The sequence below is a fragment of the Perca flavescens genome, chromosome 4, assembly GCF_004354835.1.
Source record: "Perca flavescens isolate YP-PL-M2 chromosome 4, PFLA_1.0, whole genome shotgun sequence".
NCBI classification, from domain to species: Eukaryota; Metazoa; Chordata; class Actinopteri; order Perciformes; family Percidae; genus Perca; species Perca flavescens.
Window position 1 is genome coordinate 4,692,345 of NC_041334.1, and position 26,584 is coordinate 4,718,928.

At 41.7% G+C, this 26,584-nt stretch overlaps 5 protein-coding genes across 5 annotated transcripts; 3 read left to right on the forward strand and 2 right to left on the reverse strand.

Annotated features, from left to right (window-relative positions):
* The first annotated feature begins 303 nt into the window (after positions 1 to 303).
* LOC114554154 (histone H1-like) lies at positions 304 to 1,018 on the forward strand. The gene has a single exon (XM_028575807.1). The coding sequence runs from the start codon at positions 320 to 322 to the stop codon at positions 935 to 937; it is 618 nt and encodes a 205-aa protein (XP_028431608.1). The 5' UTR covers positions 304 to 319; the 3' UTR covers positions 938 to 1,018.
* A 1,281-nt stretch (positions 1,019 to 2,299) lies between these two features.
* LOC114553518 (histone H3.3) lies at positions 2,300 to 5,929 on the forward strand. Its single transcript, XM_028574728.1, has 2 exons — positions 2,300 to 2,362; positions 5,558 to 5,929. The coding sequence occupies exons 1-2, from the start codon at positions 2,300 to 2,302 to the stop codon at positions 5,906 to 5,908; spliced, it is 414 nt and encodes a 137-aa protein (XP_028430529.1). The 3' UTR covers positions 5,909 to 5,929.
* A 4,113-nt stretch (positions 5,930 to 10,042) lies between these two features.
* On the reverse strand, positions 10,043 to 10,415 carry LOC114554166 (histone H4). The gene has a single exon (XM_028575820.1). The coding sequence runs from the start codon at positions 10,402 to 10,404 to the stop codon at positions 10,093 to 10,095; it is 312 nt and encodes a 103-aa protein (XP_028431621.1). The 5' UTR covers positions 10,405 to 10,415; the 3' UTR covers positions 10,043 to 10,092.
* Positions 10,416 to 14,696: 4,281 nt separating this feature from the next.
* Positions 14,697 to 15,221, reverse strand: LOC114554158 (histone H2A). The gene has a single exon (XM_028575812.1). The coding sequence runs from the start codon at positions 15,107 to 15,109 to the stop codon at positions 14,726 to 14,728; it is 384 nt and encodes a 127-aa protein (XP_028431613.1). The 5' UTR covers positions 15,110 to 15,221; the 3' UTR covers positions 14,697 to 14,725.
* A 188-nt stretch (positions 15,222 to 15,409) lies between these two features.
* LOC114554157 (histone H3) lies at positions 15,410 to 16,204 on the forward strand. The gene has a single exon (XM_028575811.1). The coding sequence runs from the start codon at positions 15,484 to 15,486 to the stop codon at positions 15,892 to 15,894; it is 411 nt and encodes a 136-aa protein (XP_028431612.1). The 5' UTR covers positions 15,410 to 15,483; the 3' UTR covers positions 15,895 to 16,204.
* Positions 16,205 to 26,584: the final 10,380 nt, after the last annotated feature.

The following is a 26,584-nucleotide window of genomic DNA, read 5'->3' on the forward strand; positions in this document are numbered from 1 at the left end:
AGTCCAAAATGACTGTGTATCCGAAAGGTTTGAAGCCTCCTGTAATCAAATGAACGAGTCCTCGTCGCCAAACATGAGCTCAGTGTGAAGGGGGGAATGTTTTCTCACCGCTACAGCAACTATTGTGCTATAAAACGTTTCTCTACTATGAATTTTATCCCCAAATTGTGGAAGAGAAAACACAAAGTGTGGCCACATTTTCAGCAGGGCAGCTGAGCGGCTGTGTGTTGACTCTCCACGGTTCTCATGAGCTTTATAAGTCCCGCCTTCTGTCTGAGCAGGAACAGCAGACTGTAACGCGACAGAGAAAGACACAGACATGGCAGAAGAAGCTCCAGCAGCTCCCGCGGCGAAAGCCCCGGCCAAAGCCCCCAAGAAGAAGGCAACTCCCCGGGCAAAGAGTGACGGGCCCTCCCTCCCGAAGCTCATCCTCGACGCCGTGACGGAGTCCAAGGACCGTAAAGGCACCTCTCTTCCGGCTATCAAAAAGACGTTGGCCACCAAAGGCATCGATCTGGAAAAGTCCAACAAACGCATCAACACCGCGGTGAAGAAGCTGGTGACGGACGGAAAGCTGGTCCAGAATAAAGGGGTTGGGGCTTCCGGATCCTTCAAGCTCCCCAAGGCTCAGCCTAAAGCCGCCAAAACGGGCAAGAAAGCTCCCGTTAAGGTGAAGAAACCTGCTGCCAAGTCCCCGCAGAAGAAAACCGCAGCTAAGAAAACTGCAGTGAAGAAGACCGCAGCCAAGAAAACCGCCGCTAAGAAACCAGCGGCCAAGAAACTGGCAGCCAAGAAGTCTCCTGTGAAGAAAGCTGCCAAGAAGCCGGCAGTGAAATCTACACCCAAGAAGGCTGCCCCTAAAAAGGTCGCAAAGAAGAAGACCCCTGTGAAGAAAGCTCCGGCAAAGAAAGCTGCAGCGAAGAAGTCCAAGAAGTAAAGTGGCTCTTTAACCTGCACTCAGTGCACCAAAAGGCTCTTTTTAAGAGCCACCACACATTCACAAGAGAGCTGTTTTCCCCCCAACATTACCATGTCTGTTTCCATTGTTCGTTTTTCTATTTTTATTCTACCAAAATAAAAAATAATTTCTATATTTACTTATGAATATATTTATATTCAGATGAAGTGTGTGGATAAGGAAGACCTACATTTTAATGCATAGGTCCATATTACAAAGGAAAAGCATGTGATGATCAACACTTGTATCATCAACTCCATACTCTGTGTATCTTTTTCTGATTGTAAATCAGATTATGGCCCACCTTTTTGAATTTTAATATATTTCAGTGCCATTGAGAATCCTGTTTTTCAAGAGGAAAGAAAAGACCGGCAACAGCATACATATTAAAATCAGTTAATATTCTATTCAAAAGGAGAAAACAATTAATAATAAACCCATAACCAACTTAATACCTAATAATCTTTAAGGTATTGAACAGTTTTTCAAGGAAGACCTGGCTAAAACATTTTGAAAAAAGTAAGCCAGGGTAGGATTTGAAGTAATTTAATTGAATTAATGAAAGTTTTAATTCATTCTGTACTACAACTCCCACAGTGTGGATGAACTATGTAACGGTGTAGGGGAGCGGGGCACAAAGTAAGTATTTCTAAAACCATTCGAGTTTTACTGCTCATATTTTTATACAAGCAACATACATATCTCTGCTACAAATGTGCACTGGAAGTTTGTTTGTATGACCTACTGTTATTGAACAATTCCACCGAGTGGCGGAAGGTGAAATGTTACAACCTGCCCTATATGCGGGGTTAGTTGTAACACTTGTTAAAAAGTTGGATTCAACACAAATAATTCAATAGCATTGTGCTATACACCTAATAAAACACTTCCTTACTAACTCTGCATAATATAATAGTTTAATTTATGGATCTATTAAAACATATTGCCCTTGTGTGTGAATATATTTGTTAATTTGCACACTGATTTGTCAAAAACAAACTTTAACATGTTAAAATGTGTAAATATATATATATATTTTTTTTATTCAGCAAGACATTTAATCATGTGTGTAGCCTATAGACTCCATGTGTAAACTTTTAATTAAAATGGTTACCAGTATACACTCATTTTGAAGATAACAAAGTTGAAGATATTTCTTTATAATATTATAACCTCATTCTTTCATTAATAAGGTCTCTGGTAGGCCAATATAGCCTACGCTCATTACATACTCATTTCTTTAAAACATATTCATTCTTTCATTTAAAATGTTTCCATTAGACCGGTGTGTAGCCTCCTGTGTAGTCCTCTTCTCGAAAAACTTCAGCTGTGTAGGGCCAGATGCCAGTGCATCTGAACCCTGATGTGATGTTCTCCGGTGTTACTGCCTGTGGCAACGCTTTGGCAACGATGCCAGGAAGATCGTAGATGTTGGCGTTTCTCCCTGGGTTGGCCTTCATCCATTGATCCAAGTGGGGGTTTGACCGGAAAACAGTGCGATCAAGGGGACACAGTTTGTGTGTGCAGTGTGGAGGAAAGGTAAGCAGGACTATGCCCTGTTCTTTGCAAAGCAATGAAGTTTGCAAAAAAGTTCTCACTGAGCTCAAGAGAAGAAAATCCATGGACAGAAAACAGCTCCTTCCTTGGAGCTCTCTGACTCTGAACTACAGCACTTTATGAAGACTTTGAATGCACTTTATGAAAGACTATTTGCACTGTACGCACTTTTATTAGCCCAATTTGCACATTTGCCTCTGGTATCGTTTTTCTTTTTTTTTCTTTGGTATATTGTGATATTTAATGTATAACTTGTAATTTTGTAAAAACGTTGTATATTGTGATGTTGTTTGGTGTATAACATGTAATTTTATAAAAAATATAATAAAGCTCATAAAAAAAAAAGAAAAAAAAAGCAACAGTCACCAGTGTACCCCTCTCCCCTGATATTAATGCCCCTATCTGCCGCTGTCCTTTTGGGCCGATGATCCTCAGCGGTGCTTGGACTGTAGTCTTTCATTTAAAATGTTTCCATTAGACCGGTGTGTAGCCTCATGTGTAGTCCTCTTCTCGAAAAACTTCAGGTCTTTAGGGTGGTCCCCCGTTGATGAAGTGTGCATGAAACCTCTTACGGTGAAAAACAAAAAAAGGTGGGATTGAATTTCCCAATTTATGGCTACAGCAACAGTCACCAGTGTACCCCTCTCCCCTGATCTTAATGCCCCTATCTGCCGCTGTCCTTTTGGCCCGATGATCCTCTTCGGTGCTTGGACTGTAGTCACTCCGGTTTCATCCATATTCCACACCTCTCTTCCCGAGAAAGAATGGCGCTCATATACAGGCTGTAAGTTCTGAAAGAAATGCCCCACTGTGTGAATGTTAAAACTGGTGGCTTTTGCTACACTGGTGGCCTGGGGTTTCCGGATTGAAAGAGACCTATTCCTTTTTAGGAAACTTGTAAACCAGTCCCTGCCTGCCATTTGGGACTTTTGCCACGACTCTGGAAACTTGCAGTAGAACTGAACTGCACACTGGAATGCAAGTTTCCTGACCTGAGAAACATAAAAATAATAAATAAAAAAACAACAAACATAATAAAACAGTAAATAGATGAATTGCTTTTTCATTTGTTTCACACAAATTAATCATGAATATGACTATTTATTTAAATCATTCAAACTAACTTTATAACTGGGAAATAATATGAATCTGCATTTAAGGTCAGAGCATTAGGCCTACCTCTCTTGGGCTCAGCCCATAGCACATTCCTGACACTTAAGTGCTTGACACAATTAAGTAGTCTCTCAACTTTTCCTCATCCTCTGTTGAAAAAACCTTCCTGTGGCTTGAATAATCCATGGTTGGCAATGGTGTTTTTTTTTTTTTTTTTAAATAAATCGTTGTAGGGTGACATGGAAGATGCCATAGGTACCAGCTGCCCCCAGTGTTGGGAAGGATACTTTCAAAACGTATTTCGTTACAGAATACAGAATACATGCCCACAAATGTAATTTGTAACGTATTCCGTTACGTTACTCAATCTGAGTAACGTATTCTGAATACTTGGATTACTTCAGGATTACTTCCACATTGAATTGCATTTTATAAGTGTAGGAATGTGGCTATCACATCCAGTTTACTAAACAGGCCTATAATGGTGTGTTCTTTTTATTCCAACTAGCTGAATGTGTACCTGAACAAGCAGATAGATTATTGTATTGGTAGTCCCGAACTGCATAGCCTACTACAAAAATCTAACCGCGGTCTAAACTACCACAAGCTAATTTTAGCTAACGTTAGTTAGCATGTCAAACGGGGCTGTCAGTCTTTAAACAGCTCTGGAGCTAGTAAATCAGCACGTATACGTATAGGAGAATGTAAAGTCGCACGTCAATGTTAAAATAGCAAGGTGACCAGTAAAACTACAGCAGACGACTACCCTTGGCTAATTAAAAAAATAACTTACTTTAAGATGCTTCTTCAGGTTGGAGGTGGAGTAATTTGGAGCTGAAAGGAGGTTGGTTGCTGGCAAGCAGAGGCTGCACGGCAGAGTTAGCTGTATTTCATTCTCCCTGTTCGTTCTTTAATGTGAAATGCTGTTTGAATTTCCAAGATAGAAACGTATTGCTGCCCTGGCTCTGTCGTGCCCGTTCCGACTCCATTGTGACTGATCAGGCAAATAGCTATTTTTTTCTATTTCATATCGGGGCTTCTGGAAAATGCATTAAGTTGCCTTAATTTATTCAGAGTGAATAAACTCGTGAAACGGAGAAGTATTGTCATGTAATCCACTGATTTTAACAATGTAACTGTATTCTAAATACCAACTATTTAAATTGTAACTGTAACGGAATACAGTTATTCATAATTTGTATTCTGAATACGTAACGCCGTTACATGTATTCCGTTACTCCCCAACACTGGCTGCCCCCCTAACTGCAACTACAAAGAAATTAAATATAATCCTCCCAGATTACACATGAAAAGTGTGCAATAAAAGGATGCAATGTAATGGCTTATACATTCTACAGATTTCTCAAATTAAATATAACCTGAAAGTTATTGGTAATGCTTAGTAAAATGTAGGGCTGGGAAAAAAAATCGATATGATTTAAAAATCGAGTTGGTAGGTCAAATCGATTCATATTTTCAAAAAATAAATTTTTTTGATTTTTTTTCAGTCCAAATACAGTATAAATAATTTGGATGTTTAACAATCTTTTTTTCACACTGCACAGTGACTTTTCAGTTAGAGAAAGGGTTTGCCTGTGCAATTTTGTTTATGTTGATGCACTTTAATTAAATACAATAAATATATATTTTTAAAATATATTTACAGTTCACAGTTATTTGGTTTTAAATGGAAGGGGGTAAAAATCGAATCGAATCTTAAATCAACTTTTTTATGAAAAAATCACAGATTTTTTTAGGGCAAAAAAAAATCGCACAGCTCTAGTAAAACGTGAGATAATTCATTTTTCTTCAAGAAATCAGAATCAAGTGTTCAGTTCAATCAAGACAAACAGCAGGAAAAATAAACCACAGATGAAAGTAATGAAGGCAGAAGAAAGTAAGTAAACATTGCTTTACGGTTTCAAGCAGCTGGCCACCAAGGCTGCCCGTAAGAGCGCCCCGGCCACCGGCGGAGTGAAGAAGCCTCACCGTTACAGGCCCGGTACCGTGGCTCTGAGAGAGATCCGTCGCTACCAGAAATCCACCGAGCTGCTGATCCGCAAGCTGCCCTTCCAGCGCCTGGTCCGAGAAATCGCTCAGGACTTCAAGACCGACCTGCGCTTCCAGAGCTCCGCCGTCATGGCTCTGCAGGAGGCCAGCGAGGACTACCTGGTCGGCCTGTTCGAGGACACCAACCTGTGCGCCATCCACGCCAAGAGGGTCACCATCATGCCCAAAGACATCCAGCTGGCCCGCCGCATCCGCGGAGAGAGGGCTTAAACTGACCTGAGACCAGCCTACAGTCACTCAACGGCTCTTTTAAGAGCCACATACAAACACTAACAGAGCAACAGACCTTTTATAAAATTCTGTTTAACATATTGTATATGATAAACCTATAATTAAAATAGTATTCGGTCCTGTGGGCACTAATCCTAATAACAATTTACAATGTTATTCAAGATGTGTGTATGCTCTCCACTGAGGCTTCATGAAGACCACAACCACAAATGTGTCAAACAAAATCACCATGTTCCTGCCTATTGTAAAAGTGGAAATGCTACCGAGAGGCTCTGTAAAGTGAATAGAAGACACATATATATATAAACCTATATTATTACTATATTTCCAATAGTATGTTGAAAATGTACTTACACAAATTGTACTTATTGTAAATATATAAAAAGTATACTATCATTATCAACACTTTTAACACACTTTACAAAATAATTATACTATAATACACTATAGAAATATATTATACTAAAATATACTTTAAGTGAAAGTTATGTGCACTTTCTAAAGTGTACTTATTTGAAATTTGTTTTTACACATATTTTTGATATATGTTAAATTGTATTCTCAAAATTGTCATTGTAACATAAACTGAAAGCATACTTTAAAAGTACACATTTTAATGTTGTAACACTGTAATATTAAGTTTGAGTGTATTTTAAGTTACATTTGAGTCTAATTATGAAGTGAAGTTATTCACGCTAGTACTTCGGGACATTCTTTTAGAAAGTGTTCAATAGTAATATTATGAAAATGCAATTAAACCCATTTATGAAATTTTGTGCTGTGTGTAAAGTACACAGATAGCAGTTATTGCAGCTGTTCTGTAATGTTTAATCAGTTTGGCAAAAGAATATGATACAATACATTTTACACAAAGAATGACATTAAACAAAAATACAGGTGCACAAAAAATGTGTGTTCTGCTGAAAAGCAAGTGGTTTAAAGTTGGATTTAACAGATAGCATCACCCTTAAAAATTAAGTTCACTCACACTGTGTTAACATTGTCACAAGTGTTCAAAAAAGAACATTTCATTGGTATTGTTTAATGGAGAAAAAGCAGGGCTACTGCAAACAAGACCAATTGGAGAATGTACAGATCAAAAAGTTGCTGACAGTATTCTTGCGTATAGGACTGATATGTAGAGGTCAGTTTGGCGTTGATGTCTGTAAAGTACTGGCTTCCCAAGAAATTTAGTCTCTTTCAACATTGTTGGGAAGTGGAATGACATACATTTTCTCCTTGGACTTAACCATTAGATGCACGGCAAATACATGATGGGTGTGAGACACCTCATTTATAAATGTGGAAGATACATTTAACTGAGTATCTCTACACACCTTTCCTCCACTCTTGGAAAGCTCTTTTACTAAAATACAGAAGTTGGTGGATGTGAATGAGGCCCCATCATTAGATGTAAAAGCCACCAGGGCCATAACTTCGCAGAATATTCCATCATTTAACTGTACAACTGAATGATTTCTCTTTTTAAGAGTTGGTCCCCAGCATAGGCGGAGTTTGACATTCGAGCCAGGGGGGCAAAAAAAAAAAAAAAAAAAACTCATTGTAGCAACTGAGACCTGGGGAACACAGCACGATCACATATGGACAAAACAAACATGCTAAATAAACATAGGTTTATTTTTTTAAGCAGATTTGAATTTACATTGTAACAATGTAAAACCTCGAGCTCAATTTAGTTAAAAAAAGAAGTCCATAACGCATATAATTCTTGAGCGACAGATGCAAAAAATCCACAACAATCTCTGTCCCCACAGGGCAGGCTGCACGCTTCTCTGTTCACAACGCTGCCTGTTCTGCTTAACGGGACAAAGCTTAACGTGGTTTAATGTACCTCAACAACGATCACCAAATGTATCATGGCCATATCTTGAAATGAACACTTATGCCTGTCAAAAGAACTTGACAGGCTATGGCGAGGAAAAAGCGAGGAAAAAGCTTGTACCTAAACAATGATTACCAAATTTCTCTCATATTGCTCCTCATAACCACTGAAAACTGTCATAAAATCTAACCAGAAATGTGGCGATGATTGATCGTTGTTTAGGTATATTAAACCACGTTAAGCTTTTTCATGTTAGGACTTATAAAGCCCATGAGAACCGTGGGGAGTCAACCAACAGCTGCTCCGCTGCCCTGCTGAAAATGTGAAGCAGAAACGCTAAATGTCAGATAACGTCCATAATAATTGGACTTTGGGTTCTATTTTTTGACAGTTTTCCGTGGTTATGAGGAGCAATATTAGAGAGAAATTTGGTAATCATTGGTCATTGTTTACGTACATTAAACTTGACCTGCGCGAAAGAGAAAAAAACGTATGCGTCATTGTACCCAGCACTTCTGGAAATGTACCTCCGAATGCGTCTCTGTCCCCAGCACATTTCAAACCAAACTGAGGCCCGTGGGCACGGCTGTGTTGGAGCACAATAGACAGACGGTGGCAGAATGCCCCGACACTTAAATTCAACGAACATGTAGGCTAACAGTGAACAATCAGTGTTGGACCTCCAGTCTGTTGAGATGCCTCTCCAAACGCAGAAACCAAGCGCAATCGCACCATAAAACGTTAAGACACGTTATGAAAACAGATCAGTATTTTGCCGTAATCCAATGACATGAAAACAAGTCATCCACAGCGATCAGTAGATTCACAAACAGAGTCCCGGTGTATCCAGCAAGGCCTATACGAGCGTCCCATTCACCAGTCAGCTCCAAACAGGTGAACGAGGTGAACTTCGCCGTTTAAACAAAGTGGAATAAAACGTATAAAAGACCAAATCTACACAAAACGCGAATTCAATTAGTAAGCTGACAGCAAATGTATATACATGGCATTTAGGCAACCTTTATTGCAACGTTGGCACGGTAACATGTCCCGACTAGTGCAACAAATTATTGTTTTGGGCGTCCTGCATATGCGTCGACAATGGTCTCAGATGAGAGGCAGAGCCCTGAAAAAATATTATTTTTACTAAAGCAGTATATGAAATCAGATGTATTACCTATCCCCATTTAGTTGTTTTGTGTTTTTAAAGTATTTATAAAATGGCTGGTTATGTCATAAGTAATTATTCCACTCATTTTTGAAACAATGCAATTACCCGTTTCAGCTACCAGGGGGGGCAGTGCTCCCCCTGCCCCCGCAAACTCTGCGCATGGTCCCCAGTTACACACGCCTGCTGCCAAGTGCATTAATAAATGCATATTAAAAGAAGCATTAGCAGCACTAGAGCTGGGCAATATATCGTTATATCGAAATTGTGATATGACACTAGATCTCGTCTTAGATTTTGGATATCATAATATCGTAATATGGCATAAGTGTTGTCTTTTCCTGGTTCTAAAGGCTGCATTACAGTAAAGGGATGTCATTTTCCGAGCTTACCAGACTGTTGTAACTGTTCTATTATTTGATATATCATTGATATACATATCGCCCAGCCCTAAGCAGAACCATACAGTTTCTCAAAGTTGAGCACACATTTCGGCAGAGCTTGTTCTGCCACATCCACATCTCATTTTGATGGCATCCTGAAGAAGAGTGTGCAGTCTAGGAGTCCTTGACCTGAGAAAATTTGGGAACGTAAACAATCACAGGTGGCCAAACTATGGCCTAATTTTTTAAATGCCAGGGTGACTTTAGATAAACTAGGAGTTTAACCGTAAACATTCCATGTAATTAAAATGTATTAAGAGATAAATTAGAACAGTTTGGTTACTTAAAAAGAAGTGTGTGGCTCTTAAAATTGTTTTTTTTTCCCCCATTGGCCTTCAAGGTTTCCAATTCATTGTTATTGGACACAGTAGCTATCACAAACTAAGCAGTGTATGCATGAGAAAGAAAAAAATGTGACGTTGTTGTTCAGCGATGAGATTAAGTAATCACCAACAGATAGGGTCAGATAGGTCTAAATTTGATGGAATATGCCCTAACCGACAGATAACATGGCACAGTAATCTGCAAATATCTAAGTAACTCCAGTATTAACGTAACTTCAATGTATGTGTATGTTTAATTGTGTGGCCAGAAACGAGAATTTGTCCAGTTAATAACATCGTACACATCAGGAAGTATTTCTCTCTAGACGTATTGTGTGTGGCTCTTAAAAGAGCCGTTGTGTTGTTGTAGTTTCTCCCGATCAGGTTTAACCTCCGAAGCCGTACAGAGTGCGTCCCTGCCTCTTCAGAGCGTAGACCACATCCATGGCGGTTACGGTCTTCCTCTTGGCGTGCTCGGTGTAGGTGACGGCATCACGGATCACATTCTCCAAGAACACCTTCAGCACGCCGCGGGTCTCCTCGTAGATCAGACCGGAGATACGCTTCACTCCGCCGCGGCGAGCCAGACGGCGGATGGCGGGCTTGGTGATGCCCTGGATGTTATCACGGAGAACTTTACGGTGACGCTTAGCGCCTCCTTTACCGAGGCCTTTTCCTCCCTTGCCGCGACCACTCATTTTTCCACTAGCTGTCGTTAGAAACGAATGGCTTGAGTCCCGTCAACCGGCAGTATTTACATCTTATCTGCGGACGTAAGAGAGGACAGATGGCGCGAGCTTCTGTGGGCGGAGCCAAACTCTGCAGCCATTTCAAAACTGAATGATTGTTATTCATTTATGTAGAACTATAGTTTAATCCTTCGTGTCTACCAGACCTTTGGTTAAGATTTTATTGAATAATATTTACAAATACGTTTCTCTGTAATTCTTTTTTTTTTCTTGACTCTAGTTCACAGCGACCTGCCATCTTCAGTCCAGTTTCAGGATTAAGACTTTACTTTATATCACCATTGGAATCCAGTCAGTTTAAAAGGTGTAAGTTCTTGATATTATCCAGTTCACACAGAGGTTGATGATGGCTGTAATGGGTTACGTTGGTGAACACCAGATGGCAGCAGGAGATAACATGATGGTGAGATGGGAGGGAATCATTTCCTAATGGAACAAATCACAGAGAGGTACTCTCACTTTATATGTTGGATCACATCTGACAGGATACAAACTAAATACTGTAGCCTACACATACAGTTACAAGTTCACATAGGGAACATCTAGCTCAATGCAATTTGGAGATTTTAATCAAAGTCAACTTTATTATCCCGCCAGGGGAAATTCATGTGATCTGATACTCTCCTCAAAAGAAAAAGAAACACTTTAAAATATGGTCTGTAGGATGAATCCAGTAATGCAGTTTGTGACAAAGAAGTACATTTCCGCAAATACAAACGTTTGACTGCAATCCAGTAGTCATAGAAAAGAATTATAAAGATATAATTTGTTGCACCCTGACACCAATGCAAGAGAGCCAATTTAAGAGTCAGGGAAATGTTGAAATAGCCTGAACACACCCAGCCAGGAGTCCTGAGATGAAGTTTACTCAGCCAAAACAGTGAAATCACGAGAGTGGGTTTGACATTGTTGTGCAGGGACTAAAGGGCAAAAGATAGTGAAATGTTGTTAAAAGCTCAAAATAAAGCATTATACCCTAAACATCACACCCAGTGGAAAGGGACCTTAAAACAACTGACAAACTATCCAAAATGAATATATATATATATATATACTGCTGCACAATGTTTGAAGACTGAGTGTAACAAGCCTGAAAGGCCAGAAATTATAGAGGCTTAACCCTTGTGTTGACTTCGGGTCAAATTGAGCCGTTTTCAATTTTTGTTTTATATCAGAAAATATGGGATGTAGAAATAAGCGCTGAAAATGTGTAAAAGAAATATTTAACAATTTAAAACAAAAAGAAACTGAAAAAAGGCGTCAAAAACATTTCTTTTTTTCAAGGTTGACGGGAAGACAACATAAGGGTTAAGGAGGGACATATTTATATGACACATCAGTCATGAACAATGTGGATGTTCAATAATATTGTCTTTGTTTTAGTTTTCTTTAGTTTTGTCTTTTGTAAATGCATTTGTATGGAGATAAGAATATGTGTTGTATTTGAGGCAAAGTATTTACAACACATTCATTGACTTGCCTGAAGATCACTTTGACATTTCAAACCCAATTTCAGTTATCTTGTTTCTATCTTGTTTTTTAATTTAAGAAACTGTACCTTAGGTACCTTCTCTAGCTTGGTTGGTTAGTGCTCCTGCTGTTGTAACGACAGTCGTTACGGTCGTTGGAGACTTGAAGCCACCATTGTTCCACATCAGGCCAAATGGGAGCTTTGTTTAGTTTCGTGTCCCACGCCCAAGTCTGTATCCTTTTGTTCGTGCTGACGGGCCATTTCTCATCAACATCAGTCTCAACTCAGACTCAGACTGCGCCAACGTTTGCATCTCTATAGACATCTTTGGAGAGGTATAGCCCCCACAAACACAGCTACTGTATATAGCTTGTCTAACAGCTGGAACTCGAGTCAGGATTCAGACAATCCCATTTCACTGAAAGCTGCCTTTTATATTTAACAGGCCGTATCAGAAAGGAGGTAGATGCAGGTGAATTCTGTAGAATAGTTTTATTAGACCTTCAAAAGGCCTTTGATACTGTGGATCATGGTATCCTGTTGTTAAACTCATGTTATCATTTTTAGATTTAAGAGTTCAATGGGCATAAAAACATTTTTATACACAGCTGCAGTTGAATGGAATAAACTTTAGTATTTCTAAAACTCAGAAGCAGTTTTCAGTGCCCATACAAAGCGTGTGAAGTACCTTGGCATAGCACATTACATTGAGAGTAGCAAGACATTGTTGCTGAATAAGTTGTTTATGGGGAAGGAGATCATGGAATGTGTTCACCAAGTACCCCATAATGTAATGTTAATGTGGTTTCTGTATGAAAGGTTACATGTGAATGGAGGACCAGACGGCCATGCCCAGACCATCAGGGTGCATGTCATGGAATGGAACACTGACTGGCCTTCATTCAGATGCAATATGAGCAGTTCATGGCCTATTATAGAAGACAATTAATAGTGTGAAGTACCTTGGCATAGCTGTATTTAGGTGTAGACTATGTTGAAATGGGGTGAATGTGACTCACGTTACATTGAGAGTAGCAAGACATTGTTGCTGACTATTTGATGTTAGAGTGGATTGTGTTTAAACCCACAAGTTCCACATCATTTGTATTAATATTATCATCATAAAGACAGTGGGAAAAATACAGGGACATACGCTTTTCCAAAGATAGGCTTTTATTATCAGTCAAGTCAAATGTATAAAATATAACTATTATACTATATATATATATATATATATATATATATATATATATATATATATATTAGAGATGGCCCGATACCACTTTTTTGCTTCCCGATACCGATTCCGATACCTGAACTTGCGTATCGGCCGATACCGAGTACCGATCCGATACCAGTGTGTCATATATTTTATTATGTTTTAACAGCTGTATACTACTATCCCTGTATGGATGTGATATAAATGTTATCTTTGTTGTCTGTCTGGCTCATAAACATGAACAAACACAAACAATGAATGCCGTAGAACTTTTTATTCTCCAGTTTGACAGTCAATTATAACGGAAAAAGAACATAAATAAACTACTTTAACGTAGATTTTCTTTAGGGCTTTATTACGTGGTATCGGATCGGTGCATAAACTCCAGTACTTCCCGATACCGATACCAGCGTTTTAGGCAGTATCGGAGCCGATACCGATACTGGTATCGGTATCGGAACATCTCTAATATATGTACTACTACTATAAAAAATATGTGGAACACCTCTCTGTCACTGACTGTATATTATGCTTGATGATATTCATTAGATCAGGGTCAGTACTAATTCCTGGTGTGTTTCACGTTCCGGCTCCATCAGAAAATGTTGATCAACTGAAATTCACTGATGAAAGATTAGTCAATTGATAGAATATAGTGGATCAACAGAAACGTGATTTTCATTTTTAAGAAAAATTGTAGGCTATATCCGTTCCATCCAGCCATAACCGTCTCATTGTTTAATATTTTCGTTTTTTGGTTGAAAAGAAAAAGAAACGGACACGTTTTTTTCTTTTTTGGTTTAAAACGAAAAACAGATTATACTTTAGTACACTGACCATCTCGGTGTATTTTATCTCCTCACAGAATTGCTGACCCCCCAACAGGAGAGTGATATGGTTAAGGATGTAACACTCAATGATTGTTGGGAACCATCTGATGACTAGACATTTATTCAAATGCAAAACCTACATTCATACCAGTGAGAAGTGTAAGCTACAGGTTATAGTGCATACTCTTATTCTTGCGTAGATATCCGTTTGGTCATTGTTTTTCCTGTCTTTTAATACACCGGGCGGAGGTAGCGTTCCTGATTTCGTTGTATTCTGTACGACAGTTTTCTATTCTAACTAAAGCAGCTAATTTATCATAGTTGACTGCCCTTAGTAGCCTGTTGTGTATGTAGGCCTATCTATGCATCACTACACAGAAGTGAAGATAGCCATAGTCTAAATGTTGAAATGGTTACCTACAAATAAACAATTGGCTACATTTTGTAGATTCATGGTATCTAAGAGTAACTATAGCTCACAATATAGACCAACGGATGATATTTAGCTTTCTTTAAAAAGTGGGAGCTTCTTAAATTAACGTGTTGGAATCTTCAAAAGGTTTACTAGGCCTAGTTTTGTCATGTTGTTAAGGTCACATCAAAAACTGGCAGAAATTGTTCGTACAATTAAGATAATTGAAAACTTTCACAATATGAACACAGTAAGGAGCTCGTTCTCTTTAGTTAGATGTGTGTGGCTCTTAAAAGAGCCTTTGTTGGGTCGGTACAAGCCGGTACCGGGTGTTCAGGCTACTTCTTGGCGGGCTTCTCGGTCTTCTTGGGCAGCAGGACGGCCTGGATGTTGGGCAGCACGCCGCCCTGAGCGATGGTCACTCCGCCCAGCAGTTTGTTGAGTTCCTCGTCGTTGCGGACAGCCAGCTGCAGGTGACGGGGGATGATACGAGTCTTCTTGTTGTCGCGGGCAGCGTTTCCAGCCAGCTCCAGAATCTCAGCGGTCAGGTACTCCAGCACAGCCGCCAGATAGACGGGGGCGCCGGCTCCCACACGCTGAGCGTAGTTTCCTTTACGGAGCAGCCTGTGGACACGGCCGACTGGGAACTGGAGCCCGGCACGGGAGGAGCGGGTCTTTGCCTTAGCTCTGGCTTTTCCTCCGGTTTTCCCTCTTCCAGACATTTTTAGATGCTCACGTAAGTCTCGACTCTGAGAAGTGTTTCTTCAACAGCCGAAACCCTCCTATTTATGTCCACGGAGAGGACCGCGCCGCTTCCTGGCACACCAACCAGAAAAGAGGCTTCCAGCAGAGCAGAAGAGGGCGGCCCGCTCTCACATTTGGCGGGCATTTTGAAAGGATTATTCGCCAATAAGAAGCAGAGATCCGGGCGGTGGGTCGCTCCTTGAGGCGGTGCTGAGCTCCAGGAAAGCCCCTCACCAATCAGGAGCCGGAGATCTGGAGCAGCGTCACCGTCTCACATCCGGGTCCCACAGTTTAAGAGCCGCCTGTCTCTTTATTTCACTACATTGTCTACTGACCAGAGACAGAAGACGCCATGGCTAGAACTAAGCAGACCGCTCGTAAATCCACCGGAGGTAAAGCCCCCAGGAAGCAGCTGGCCACCAAGGCTGCCCGTAAGAGCGCCCCGGCCACCGGCGGAGTGAAGAAGCCTCACCGTTACAGGCCCGGTACCGTGGCTCTGAGAGAGATCCGTCGCTACCAGAAATCCACCGAGCTGCTGATCCGCAAGCTGCCCTTCCAGCGCCTGGTCCGAGAAATCGCTCAGGATTTCAAGACCGACCTGCGCTTCCAGAGCTCCGCCGTCATGGCTCTGCAGGAGGCCAGCGAGGCCTACCTGGTCGGCCTGTTCGAGGACACCAACCTGTGCGCCATCCACGCCAAGAGGGTCACCATCATGCCCAAAGACATCCAGCTGGCCCGCCGTATCCGCGGAGAGAGGGCTTAATCTGACCTGAGACCAGCCTACAGTCACACAACGGCTCTTTTAAGAGCCACCTCACTCTCACTCTGCTGCAGCACATGTTTCGCCATCAACAACAGATATATACTTTTACAGTAAACTGCTCTTCCTGCCTACATTCTAAATACTTTATTCATCTCCAGACCTCTTTCATGGCTTATTTAATAGGCTACTTATTTAATACAATATTGGCTGAAAGGTTAGATAAGAACTTTGTCTCAAGAGAAATTCTTCTCTATTCCATTTGAGTTAAAAAGATATACAAACAATAAAAGCTCAACGTTAGAAAACTAAACATCAGTGTGCATTAATGTGACTTAATTCCAACCAATGTTTATTTTTCTTCTAATCATCCAAATCAAAGTAACACCATGTACACTATATTTGGAATGTGCGTGTGTGTAAATAGACTAGTATATGCTAAAGTAATTAAAGCACAAAGTGGAAGAAAAAGCTGTATTAATTTCAAGAAGACTACGCTTAAAGGGATTTGACTATGGTGAAATATGACTCAACTAAATGAATAAGAAGTGAACTGTTGAGTTGAAGACTTTGATCAGGAGAGGGCGCTAAAGCATCAGCAGAAAAGTCCTACTGCAAGTTCCTCTGAGAACACACACTACAACTAACACATATCACCATCACACTTCCTCAGCTGATTACTCACATTAAGACGTGTTTGTATTACGAATTTACTTTCGTTTACATTTTTTTAGTTTGTCAGAACAGAAATCTACACACACAGACAATGTGTAGTAAAATAAACAGTCAAATGTGTATTAAGGACAATAACGTGTACAAGTATGTACGTTTTATACACTGATAACGGATGCAGATACATTTGTTGACAGATGGAGAGCAGAGGACTGGAGAGTCAGAGAATATGCAGAGAATATGACTTAACCCTTTAGGCTCTAAGCTGTCTCCATCTCAATGTTTTGTTTAGAAAGATGCCGCATTTTTTTTTTTTAGAATCTATCTCGGCTGATCTTGTTCGTTTTGTTTGCTGCTTCCAGGGCTGCAGCACGCAGACGTTCCGGAATGGAATGGACATTTCATAGGAGAATGTCCTGGCTTTAGCATTGTTGTCAGTGAAAAAAGCATTTCGGCGCCCAGATAGCTCGGTTGGTAGAGCGGGTGGCCATGTGTAGAGGTTTAACCTCAACGCAGCGGACCCGGGTTCAATTCCGACCTGCAAACCTTTGCTGCATGTCATTCCCCCTCTCTCTCCCCTTTCACTACTTCAGCTTTCCTATCATTAAAGGCCTAAAATGCCCAAAAAAATAATCTTTAAGAAAGCATTTCAGCACATTTCCAATGGTGCAACCAGGCAGGGGCCAGGTGGCCCCTGATACAAATGCTGTTCTATCGCATAATTTATGATATTCTACAACAAATGCACAGCTAGCGGCTTTTGACCTTTCATATGGGGCAACATCCCGTGTGCAGGCTCACATGGACCCGCCGATCATATAAATAGACAGAGGAGCATGTCAGCCCCAAGAGGGGTTAAAAAATGTAATGGCCTACAAGTCCTCCATCTTCGTAGGTTGCCTTTTCTTGCCTGAATGAATGATTGCCTAACACATGTACATACAGAAACATAACACAAAAGCATTGTTGTTGTTTCATATAACTCTGAATGTAAATGTCAATTGTGTGTCCCTGCAAAATGTAATAAACAGTGTGGAGGAAGTGGAGGAAAAAACAGGATTGTTTTGGTGCTCAAAATGCATACTGTACAGGTGTTAGTCTATGCACATGAGATAATTAGTAATATTACATGTAAAATAACAAACCAAGTATATCAATGGGCAATTCCTCAATTCTTTGCCGTTTTCAACTACCCTGTATATGCTACAACAACAGCATTATAGAATTTCTAGAATTCTGTTATGGCTTTTGGTGGTCCACCCTAAGATTTTCAGTGGCCCTATCTGACCACCCTGAAAAAATCCCTGGAGGCACCACTGCATGTTTACCTAATATCTGATGACATGTCATGGTCATCTCATGACTTATTGCAGCACAAATATGACATATTTTTACTTTAAATATTTCCAATTAAGCTTTTCCATTTTCCTTTTTGAGATTCATATTTGATGCTCCCTTTTTTAATCTATATTGTCATTTCAATTTCACCTTTATAATTTAAGCTTTCAGTTTGAGCATTTCCAATCTTGCTTTTTGTGAAAGCATTCATTATTTTTGTCATGTTTGTTCATGTTTCACAAAGAGTTTAACCTGACCGACAACAAAGATAGAAATAATATCACATACTACTATCCACATACAGGGATAGTAGTCTACAGCTGTTAAAACATAATAAAATATATGACACACCGGTTTCGGATTGGTACTCGGTATCGGCCGATACACAAGTTCAGGTATCGGAATCGGTATCGGGAAGCAAAAAAGTGGTATAGGGCCATCTCTATTAAATATTGATCAAAATAATGTTATCCAAGTAGTTGATGGGTTTCCTGTTGGGCATGATGCCTTGATTTAGCCTATTACTTTTAAAAAGCTTTAAAAAAAAAAATACATTAGCTAGCTTGATTGAACCGGAATGTTTTATCCCATGTGGCAGAAAATGACGTCCAGTCAGAGCCGGATTAATGGAAAGGCCTGCATCCGGCACAAAATGTTTTGTGCTGGTCAGCGGGTACTTGGATGCAAAAATATTTCAAGGGGGTGCATTATTGAAAAAAGATTGAGAACCACTGCATTAGTGCAATGCATTTAATGGATTTATGTGTGAAATCTCTGCAACCTGGCATGTTTTCTCTTTGCGCATGCCTCATAGTGTGTTGAGTGAGTGAATAACAATGCCTGTGGGAACGCTTTATCGAATGGGCCTCTACAACCTGGGATAGGGGATTGGAAAATTCAATCCATAACAATGTACAGTTCATATGCAATTTCCATCCATTGATTGGAGGATCCATTGTAAATTGGGTTGCCTGAATGGACGGCAGGTTGGCACCAATGGTTTTCTCTGCAGTCCAGACTTTCTATTGTAACCTGTTCCTGACCTGTTCGGTGGCCGATCCAAACAAACCACATCATTTGAGTTCCTATTACACAACCCACTTCACTGTCACTGTGTGCTCACTGTCATGACCTCCAGGCCTTTGTTTTGACCACGAATCTCATTTCAGGTCTTTTAATGGGAAGACCAAAGTAGAAACCAAACCCTAGCTGGAATTTCACTTATCTTTGTAGGACCAAATCTCAAAAGAAGAGGTGGATGAACAGAAAGGAAATGAGGAGTGATGGCGTAGTGTGTCTGTTGGTGCATAAGTGACTCCACACATGTGCTACCAACCAGTGATCAGTGATGATGACGCAGGAGGTGTCCCCCCTATAAAAGAGACCCCTGAGCTGAGTGTGTGGCAGAGGGGTTACAGTCAACGCTCGCTCGCCTTCAGCACACAGGTAAGATCACAGCATCACGTTTCATATACACACTGTTCTGTTTATATCTCCAGGAAGTCTTCGTTCGGTGATATAAGGTTGTGGTCACTGTAGTTGTGTGTGCGTCCGTTTGAGAGTGGGAAAATGAATGATTGAGAATTGTCATGCATGTGACAAACAGAGGTCCCGGTCAACACCAAACAGCATCAAAAAGCGTTCTGGTTAAACCGCACAAAAAGCCTTGGTGGTTTGGTGGGTTGCGAAGCATAGGCGTAGATTTAGTAAGACAACCCACTCCCCTAAAGAGGTAAAAAAAATGTATGGAAAACAAAAACTGTGTCTACTCGGGGGGAAGCTACATAACACAACAAGAGCGTGATAAAATGGAGATGTGATTTCGCTGGTACTGGGATCCGCGTTGCATGGCATTGGCGTGATCCCAGCCCCCTTGGGCTTGGAACTCTAATTAATTATAATAATAATTGCCTCAATGTAAATAAAGATCTCACCATAAATTGATGCAGAAAAAAAGCACAAATTGTTGCACAAAATTTACCAGAATGCAGAAAATGGAAGTATTTGACGCTCAAAGTATTATGGGGGAGGACCCCCCGGTTATAATGTATCCAATGTTGAAACAAAACCTACACCCTTGTTGGGAAGGATCAACGGTCAGAATGGAAAGTGCATACTTTGCAAGCTACTGGACCCTGATTGTCCAGTGAATGACAGAAAAACAACAGTGAAACAAGACCAAGAGTCTACAGAAGCATCTCTGTGTGGCTACAATGCAAAGGAAATTGTTGCATGGCGGTTAAAAATCAGCTTTTGATCCTTAGCAATTGTGCAAAGTCAGAATACAGGTATTTTGCATGCATGATGCTGTGAGCATGAAAGTGTGATACGATGTGAGTGGAATTTTTGAAACGATTCCAAGATGGAACCAGTTCTCGATGCCCAATCGTAGTGCCTAGTGGCTAAGTGTTTCCTGCCAGGATGGCAAAGGCAGAAAGGACAACATGTTAGATGTCATGGTATTATATCAGGTTTGTGTGATGGGTGTAGAAAGATGTAAAAAAAAAAAAAAAAAAAAAAAAAAAAAAAGAGAGAGATGTGAGAAGCACGGTCCATTTAGGCAGTGAGCAGTATAGAGAAAAAGAAAAAGTGGCGTTGCGTTCTCACTTTTTATTCTGCGTTTAGACACATGACCCGTGAGCGTATTCGTGTATGCTGTTATTTATGCATTCTGTGAGTTTGCAATCTCAACATATATGTATTATCTTGCTCCTCTTATTTTACTACCACATAACAGCTGTGTCTTTTCTCATCTTTGCACTCTATGCTCCGTTGTTTGATCTTGTAAGCTGTACTGCTTTGTAACAATTTGGAATAAAACAAGCCTCAGCGCTATATACGCACACACAGACACAGCTGTACATTCCAAACATGAGCAGGGACGTAAAACCCTGGGCACCGATGAATTATTGATCAAAAAACGGTTTGGTTTTTCATCTCTGCGGGGTGTGTTGATGCTGAGGTCAGAGTGACTTGTTCCCCAGCAACCAGTGTCCAGCTGCTGTCACAGGACTCTACTGGTCCATGTCACAGACAGGGTACAACATCAGAGATGTTTCAGCCGGAGCCAGACTGGACCAAAAGAGCTGCCAGTACTCTCATTCTGCAATTGCATGACATATTTTTGTCTGCATTTCATTACATACACTCAGGGTTTGACGTTAACTTTTGTTGCTCACAAGCCACAGTGGCTAGTAGGGTTGGGGATCGTTTTGATTTTGACAATTCCGATTCTTCCTTTTGATTCTCGATTCCCATTCTTTGAGGGGTTGGAGTTGAACGGGTCACATGCTTATTTCACAGACAAAAGGAACATTTTATTTTGATTCAATGGTGATTTACAGTTTAACCGGGCTTTTTCAATGTAAAATAAAGCCACAGTGTGCTCACACCTGGAAGTACGGCGGACGGTACGGAAACCAAAACTTGCATGTGTTAAATTCGGAACTCTAACCCTAACCAAATTTTCCAATCGATTCCAATAAAAAATTATTCCACTGGAGTTGGAATTTTTGAAACGATTCCAAGATGGAACCAGTTCTCGATGCCCAATCGTAGTGCCTAGTGGCTAAGTGTTTCCTGCCAGGAAACTAAACAAACGCTCACATTTGGCCTCACGCAAGTTTACAATTAAAATTAAAAATGTGTGGGAAGCATGGTGTGATTATACCTGTGATGGCAGATATGAGTATGTAAATGACGGTGTGCACACACCTGTTGTGGATGGTGAACATGCAAAAAGAGGACCAAATCTTTTTTACATAAAGAAAATATTTCTATTTTGTTTTTCAATCACATATTCACACAGCCTCAGGTCAGTCTCACGGAAGTAAGAATGTGCTTTTCTTTGACGGATGGTATTTTTATGGCGCTCTTTTTAATTCTCGCCATCTACATTACATTCTGTGACACCATATTTCTTCGCGGTGTGGCAGTTGTTCGACGACTCTGCTGCGTTTATCACCACCATCTTAAAGTTAGCACCAAAGACTCTTCTAATTTGTTGGCTAACTTGGCAAGCTACTGTTGAGCCACTTTGTTGGGGACACTCTCCGTGTCTCTGCGTCTTTCAGCCCTCTGGCTACCAATGGCAGTTTCGATTGACGGCTCCGGTCATGACAAGCACATTCAGGTTACTACGATTTGTTGAAAAGTCTAGACCCCGAATATAGGACGACCTAACGTTTTCACATATATTCATATAAAAACATTAAAATAAAAAATATGTCTTATACAGGATCATTTTGTAAATGTGTGTAGGTTAAACACTGAGGAATCAAAGAATATTCCCATTCAACCACAAAATCATTCAATACAAAGGAGTTATTTGTTTTTAATATATTTTGGGTTATTTTCTGATTCAAATAACATGCAAAGAATTGACACAATCAAAATCAGTAAAATCTAAAGTGTATACCTAACGCTGCCTGCAATTTCTTGACTTAGTACTACAGTATTACAGCTAACGTGTTTTTTGTGTGACAATTAATAAATAATTAATGTAAGTAAATCAAAGCATAGCAGTAATCCAGACTGTTATACGTTCTACTTCGTCGAATCTGTCTGCAGCAATACCGAGAATGTTACAACTTTTGTTGCACCCTACAATCTGCTGGAATGAATGACATTTGAATCGTTTCTGTCTAAACAGAGGAATTTCAGCACCTCTGCCATACTGACTGTCATGATGCCTCGACTCATTGTTGCTCTGATGATGGCTGCTCTGTCAACAGAGGTCTACATCACCAGCAGCATGAAATCCACCTACTACAGTAAAGGTACAGTCATGAGTTCTGGAGGCTTTAAAAGCATCCTGTAAATACAGATCAATGCATAACCTTGAATTACACTCTGCATGTCAGCACACAGGCTGTTCTCATGAACCATTTGTGCATATACTGTAGTTACGAAAAGTAATGCACTGTAATTTGTATATTCCTAGTATTGAAGGCTTTCAATGCCCTTTGTATTGTGCACTAAGTGCTTCATTCTGCACAGCTTTCTCACTCTTAAAACAGCCCCATTGGGCCTATCGTAGTCTATATCCACGATGTTCCACTTCCGGGATTGCTCCGTTGCCGCCGGAAATTCCGCCGGATGCATGTCTTTTCGCTGATGTCCGTTTCGCTGTCCTTTCGCTTCCGTTGTATTGTAATTCTAAACTCTAAATTTATGAGAACTATGGTTAACTGCTCCTCAGATCTGTGCAGGGTAAATCCAGACAGCTAGCTAGACTATCTGTCCAATCTGAGTTTTCTGTTGCACGACTAAAACAACTTTTGAACGTACACATGTTCCACCAAAACAAGTTCCTTCCCGAGGCTATTTTGCAGAGGCACCGTGGCTCCGTCCGGCGCTTAGTGCCGCCCATGATGATTGTGATTGGTTTAAAGAAATGCCAATAAACCAGAGCACGTTCCTCTCCCATCCTGTAATGCTGTGTGGACTAGCCAGACCCTCCTCCGCAGCGCTGTGAAGGAGGGTCTGACAATGTGAGACTAGGCCTATCCTAATATTGACACTTAAGAACAAGCTCTTCCAGAGCCACAGAATACATTACTACAACTGTTTCACAGGATGAGAAGTATGCTAGACCAGCGGTTCCCAAACCTTTTTCAGGTCAGGACCCCTAAACTGACACAAATTAGACAACGGACCCCCATTTGAAAAGATTTTGTCCCAGGGCCGTCCCAAAATTTGCCTCTTTGTTAAAATCTAGATTTCAGTTAAATGTGTTATCAACTGACTAGTTCACTTACTTTGTTTTTAAAATGGATTTTAATGAAGTATGTTGCTGTATTAATTCATTTTGTGCTTTCAGTTTAAATTTGGACAGATCAGCTTTACAATCCGAGTCACATAAGCATTTACGAACAGGTCGACTATAAGTCAAAAAGGGGAACGCCACACATCTTTGTCTTGTTTGTTCTTCAGATCAGGCAATACTCAAAGCCCTGAGAGATTTAAGCCACACATCGATAGTGCTATCAGCTATCAAGACTTCTGGGAATTTACCTGCTGATAAGATCCATTCAGCCGACGGAAAGTTTCCCAGGACGGGATGGTGGCTCCTCCCTCAGACTGTCAGGAAACGTCCAGATGTGTCCTCATACAACCTCAACTCCTTTGGTCTACGTTATGGAAAATGACGAAGAAAGCTGATGTTGTTTTGTGTTAGATCTGATCTTTCCACCGATCGTGTTTTGATTAAGTTTGTACATTCACAGTGGGGAAAGAAAATAATGTAACTGTTAAAGGCTCAATAAAAAAAATCTGTTAAAGGTGATTCAAATAACTTTATTCTTTATTCTTTTTATTTATCTCGAACTATCAACAGATTGCTGTAGAGGAAAAACACAAACGTACACAAATAAATCAGAATTTAACAAAGAACAAAAGAAGGATGAGTTTGAGAAGTAGAAGGCGGAAGCGTAATGCTTACAAAGTCCTGTCCCTACTTTTTTGAATTTTTTTTTATTTAGCACATCAAAATAATTTGTACATAGTAACCATCCATCCATCCATCTTCGTCCGCTTATCCGGTGTCGGGTCGCGGGGGGAGCAGTTCCAGCAGGGGACCCCAAACTTCCCTTTCCCGAGCAACATTAACCAGCTCCGACTGGGGGATCCCGAGGCGTTCCCAGGCCAGGTTGGAGATATAATCCCTCCACCTAGTCCTGGGTCTTCCCCGAGGCCTCCTCCCAGCTGGACGTGCCTGGAACACCTCCCTAGGGGGCGCCCAGGGGGCATCCTTACCAGATGCCCGAACCACCTCAACTGGCTCCTTTCGACGCAAAGGAGCAGCGGCTCTCTCCGAGCTCCTCACGGATGACTGAGCTTCTCACCCTATCTCTAAGGGAGACGCCAGCCACCCTCCTGAGGAAACCCATTTCAGCCGCTTGTACCCTGGATCTCGTTCTTTCGGTCATGACCCAGCCTTCATGACCATAGGTGAGGGTAGGAACGAAAACTGACCGGTAGATCGAGAGCTTTGCCTTCTGGCTAAGCTCTCTTTTCGTCTAACGGTGCGATAGATTGAATGCAATACCGCACCCGCTGCGCCCGATTCTCCGACCAATCTCCCGCTCCATTGTCCCCTCACTCGCGAACACAACCCCAAGGTACTTGAACTCCTTCACTTGGGGTAAGGACTCATTCCCTACCTGGAGAAGGCATTCCATCGGTTTCCTGCTGAGAACCATGGCCTCAGATTTAGAGGTGCTGATCCTCATCCCAACCGCTTCACACTCGGTTGCGAACCGATCCAGTGAGTGCTGAAGGTCGCAGGCCGATGATGCCATCAGGACCACATCATCTGCAAAGAGCAGCGATGAGATCCCCAGCCCACCAAACTGCAACCCCTCCCCACCCCGACTACGCCTCGATATCCTGTCCATAAATACTACAAACAGGATTGGTGACAAAGCGCAGCCCTGGCGGAGGCCAACCCTCACCTGAAACGAGTCCGACTTACTACCGAGAACCCGGACACAGCTCTCGCTTTGGTTGTACAGAGATTGGATGGCCCTGAGAAGAGACCCCCTCACCCCATACTCCCGCAGCACCTCCCACAGTATCTACCGGGGGACCCGGTCATACGCCTTCTCCAAATCCACAAAACACATGTAGACCGGTTGGGCATACTCCCAGGCTCCCTCCAGGATCCTTGCGAGTGAAGAGCTGGTCCGTTGTTCCACGACCAGGACGGAATCCGCATTGTTCCTCCTCAACCCGAGGTTCGACTATCGGCCGAACCCTCCTTTCCAGCACCTTGGAGTAGACTTTACCAGGGAGGCTGAGAAGTGTGATACCCCTATAATTGGCACACACCCTCTGGTCCCCCTTTTTAAAAAGGGGAACCACCACCCCAGTCTGCCACTCCTTTGGCACCGTCCCCAGACTTCCACGCAATGTTGAAAAGGCGTGTCAACCAGGACAGCCCCTCCACACCCAGAGCCTTGAGCATTTCTGGACGGATCTCATCAATCCCGGGGCTTTGCCACTGTGTAGTTGTTTGACTACATCAGTGACTTCCGCCTGGGAAATCGACGACAATCCCCCATTATCCTCCAGCTCTGCCTCTAACATAGAGGGTATTAGTCGGATTCAGGAGTTCCTCAAAGTGCTCCTTCCACCGTCCTATTACCTCCTCAGTTGAGGTCAACAGTGTCCCATCCTTACTGTACACAGCTTGGATGGTTCCCTTCCCCCCTCCTGAGGTGGCGAACAGTTTTCCAGAAGCACTTTGGTGCCGACCGAAAGTCCTTCTCCATGTCTTCTCCAAACTTCTCCCACACCCGCTGCTTTGCCTCTTTCACGGCAGAGGCTGCAGCCCTTCGGGCCCTTCGGTACCCTGCAACTGCCTCCGAGTCCTCCGGGATAACATATCCCGGAAAGACTCCTTCTTCAGTCGGACGGCTTCCCTGACCACCGGTGTCCACCACGGTGTTCGTGGGTTACCGCCCCTTGAGGCACCTAAGACCCTAAGACCACAGCTCCTCGCCGCAGCTTCAGCAATGGAAACTTTGAACATTGTCCACTCGGGTTCAATGCCCCAGCCTCCACAGGGATGCACGAAAAAGCTCCGCCGGAGGTGTGAGTTGAAAGTCTGTTGGACAGGGGCCTCCTCCAGACGTTCCCAATTTACCCGCACTACACGTTTGGGCTTACCAGGTCTGTCCAG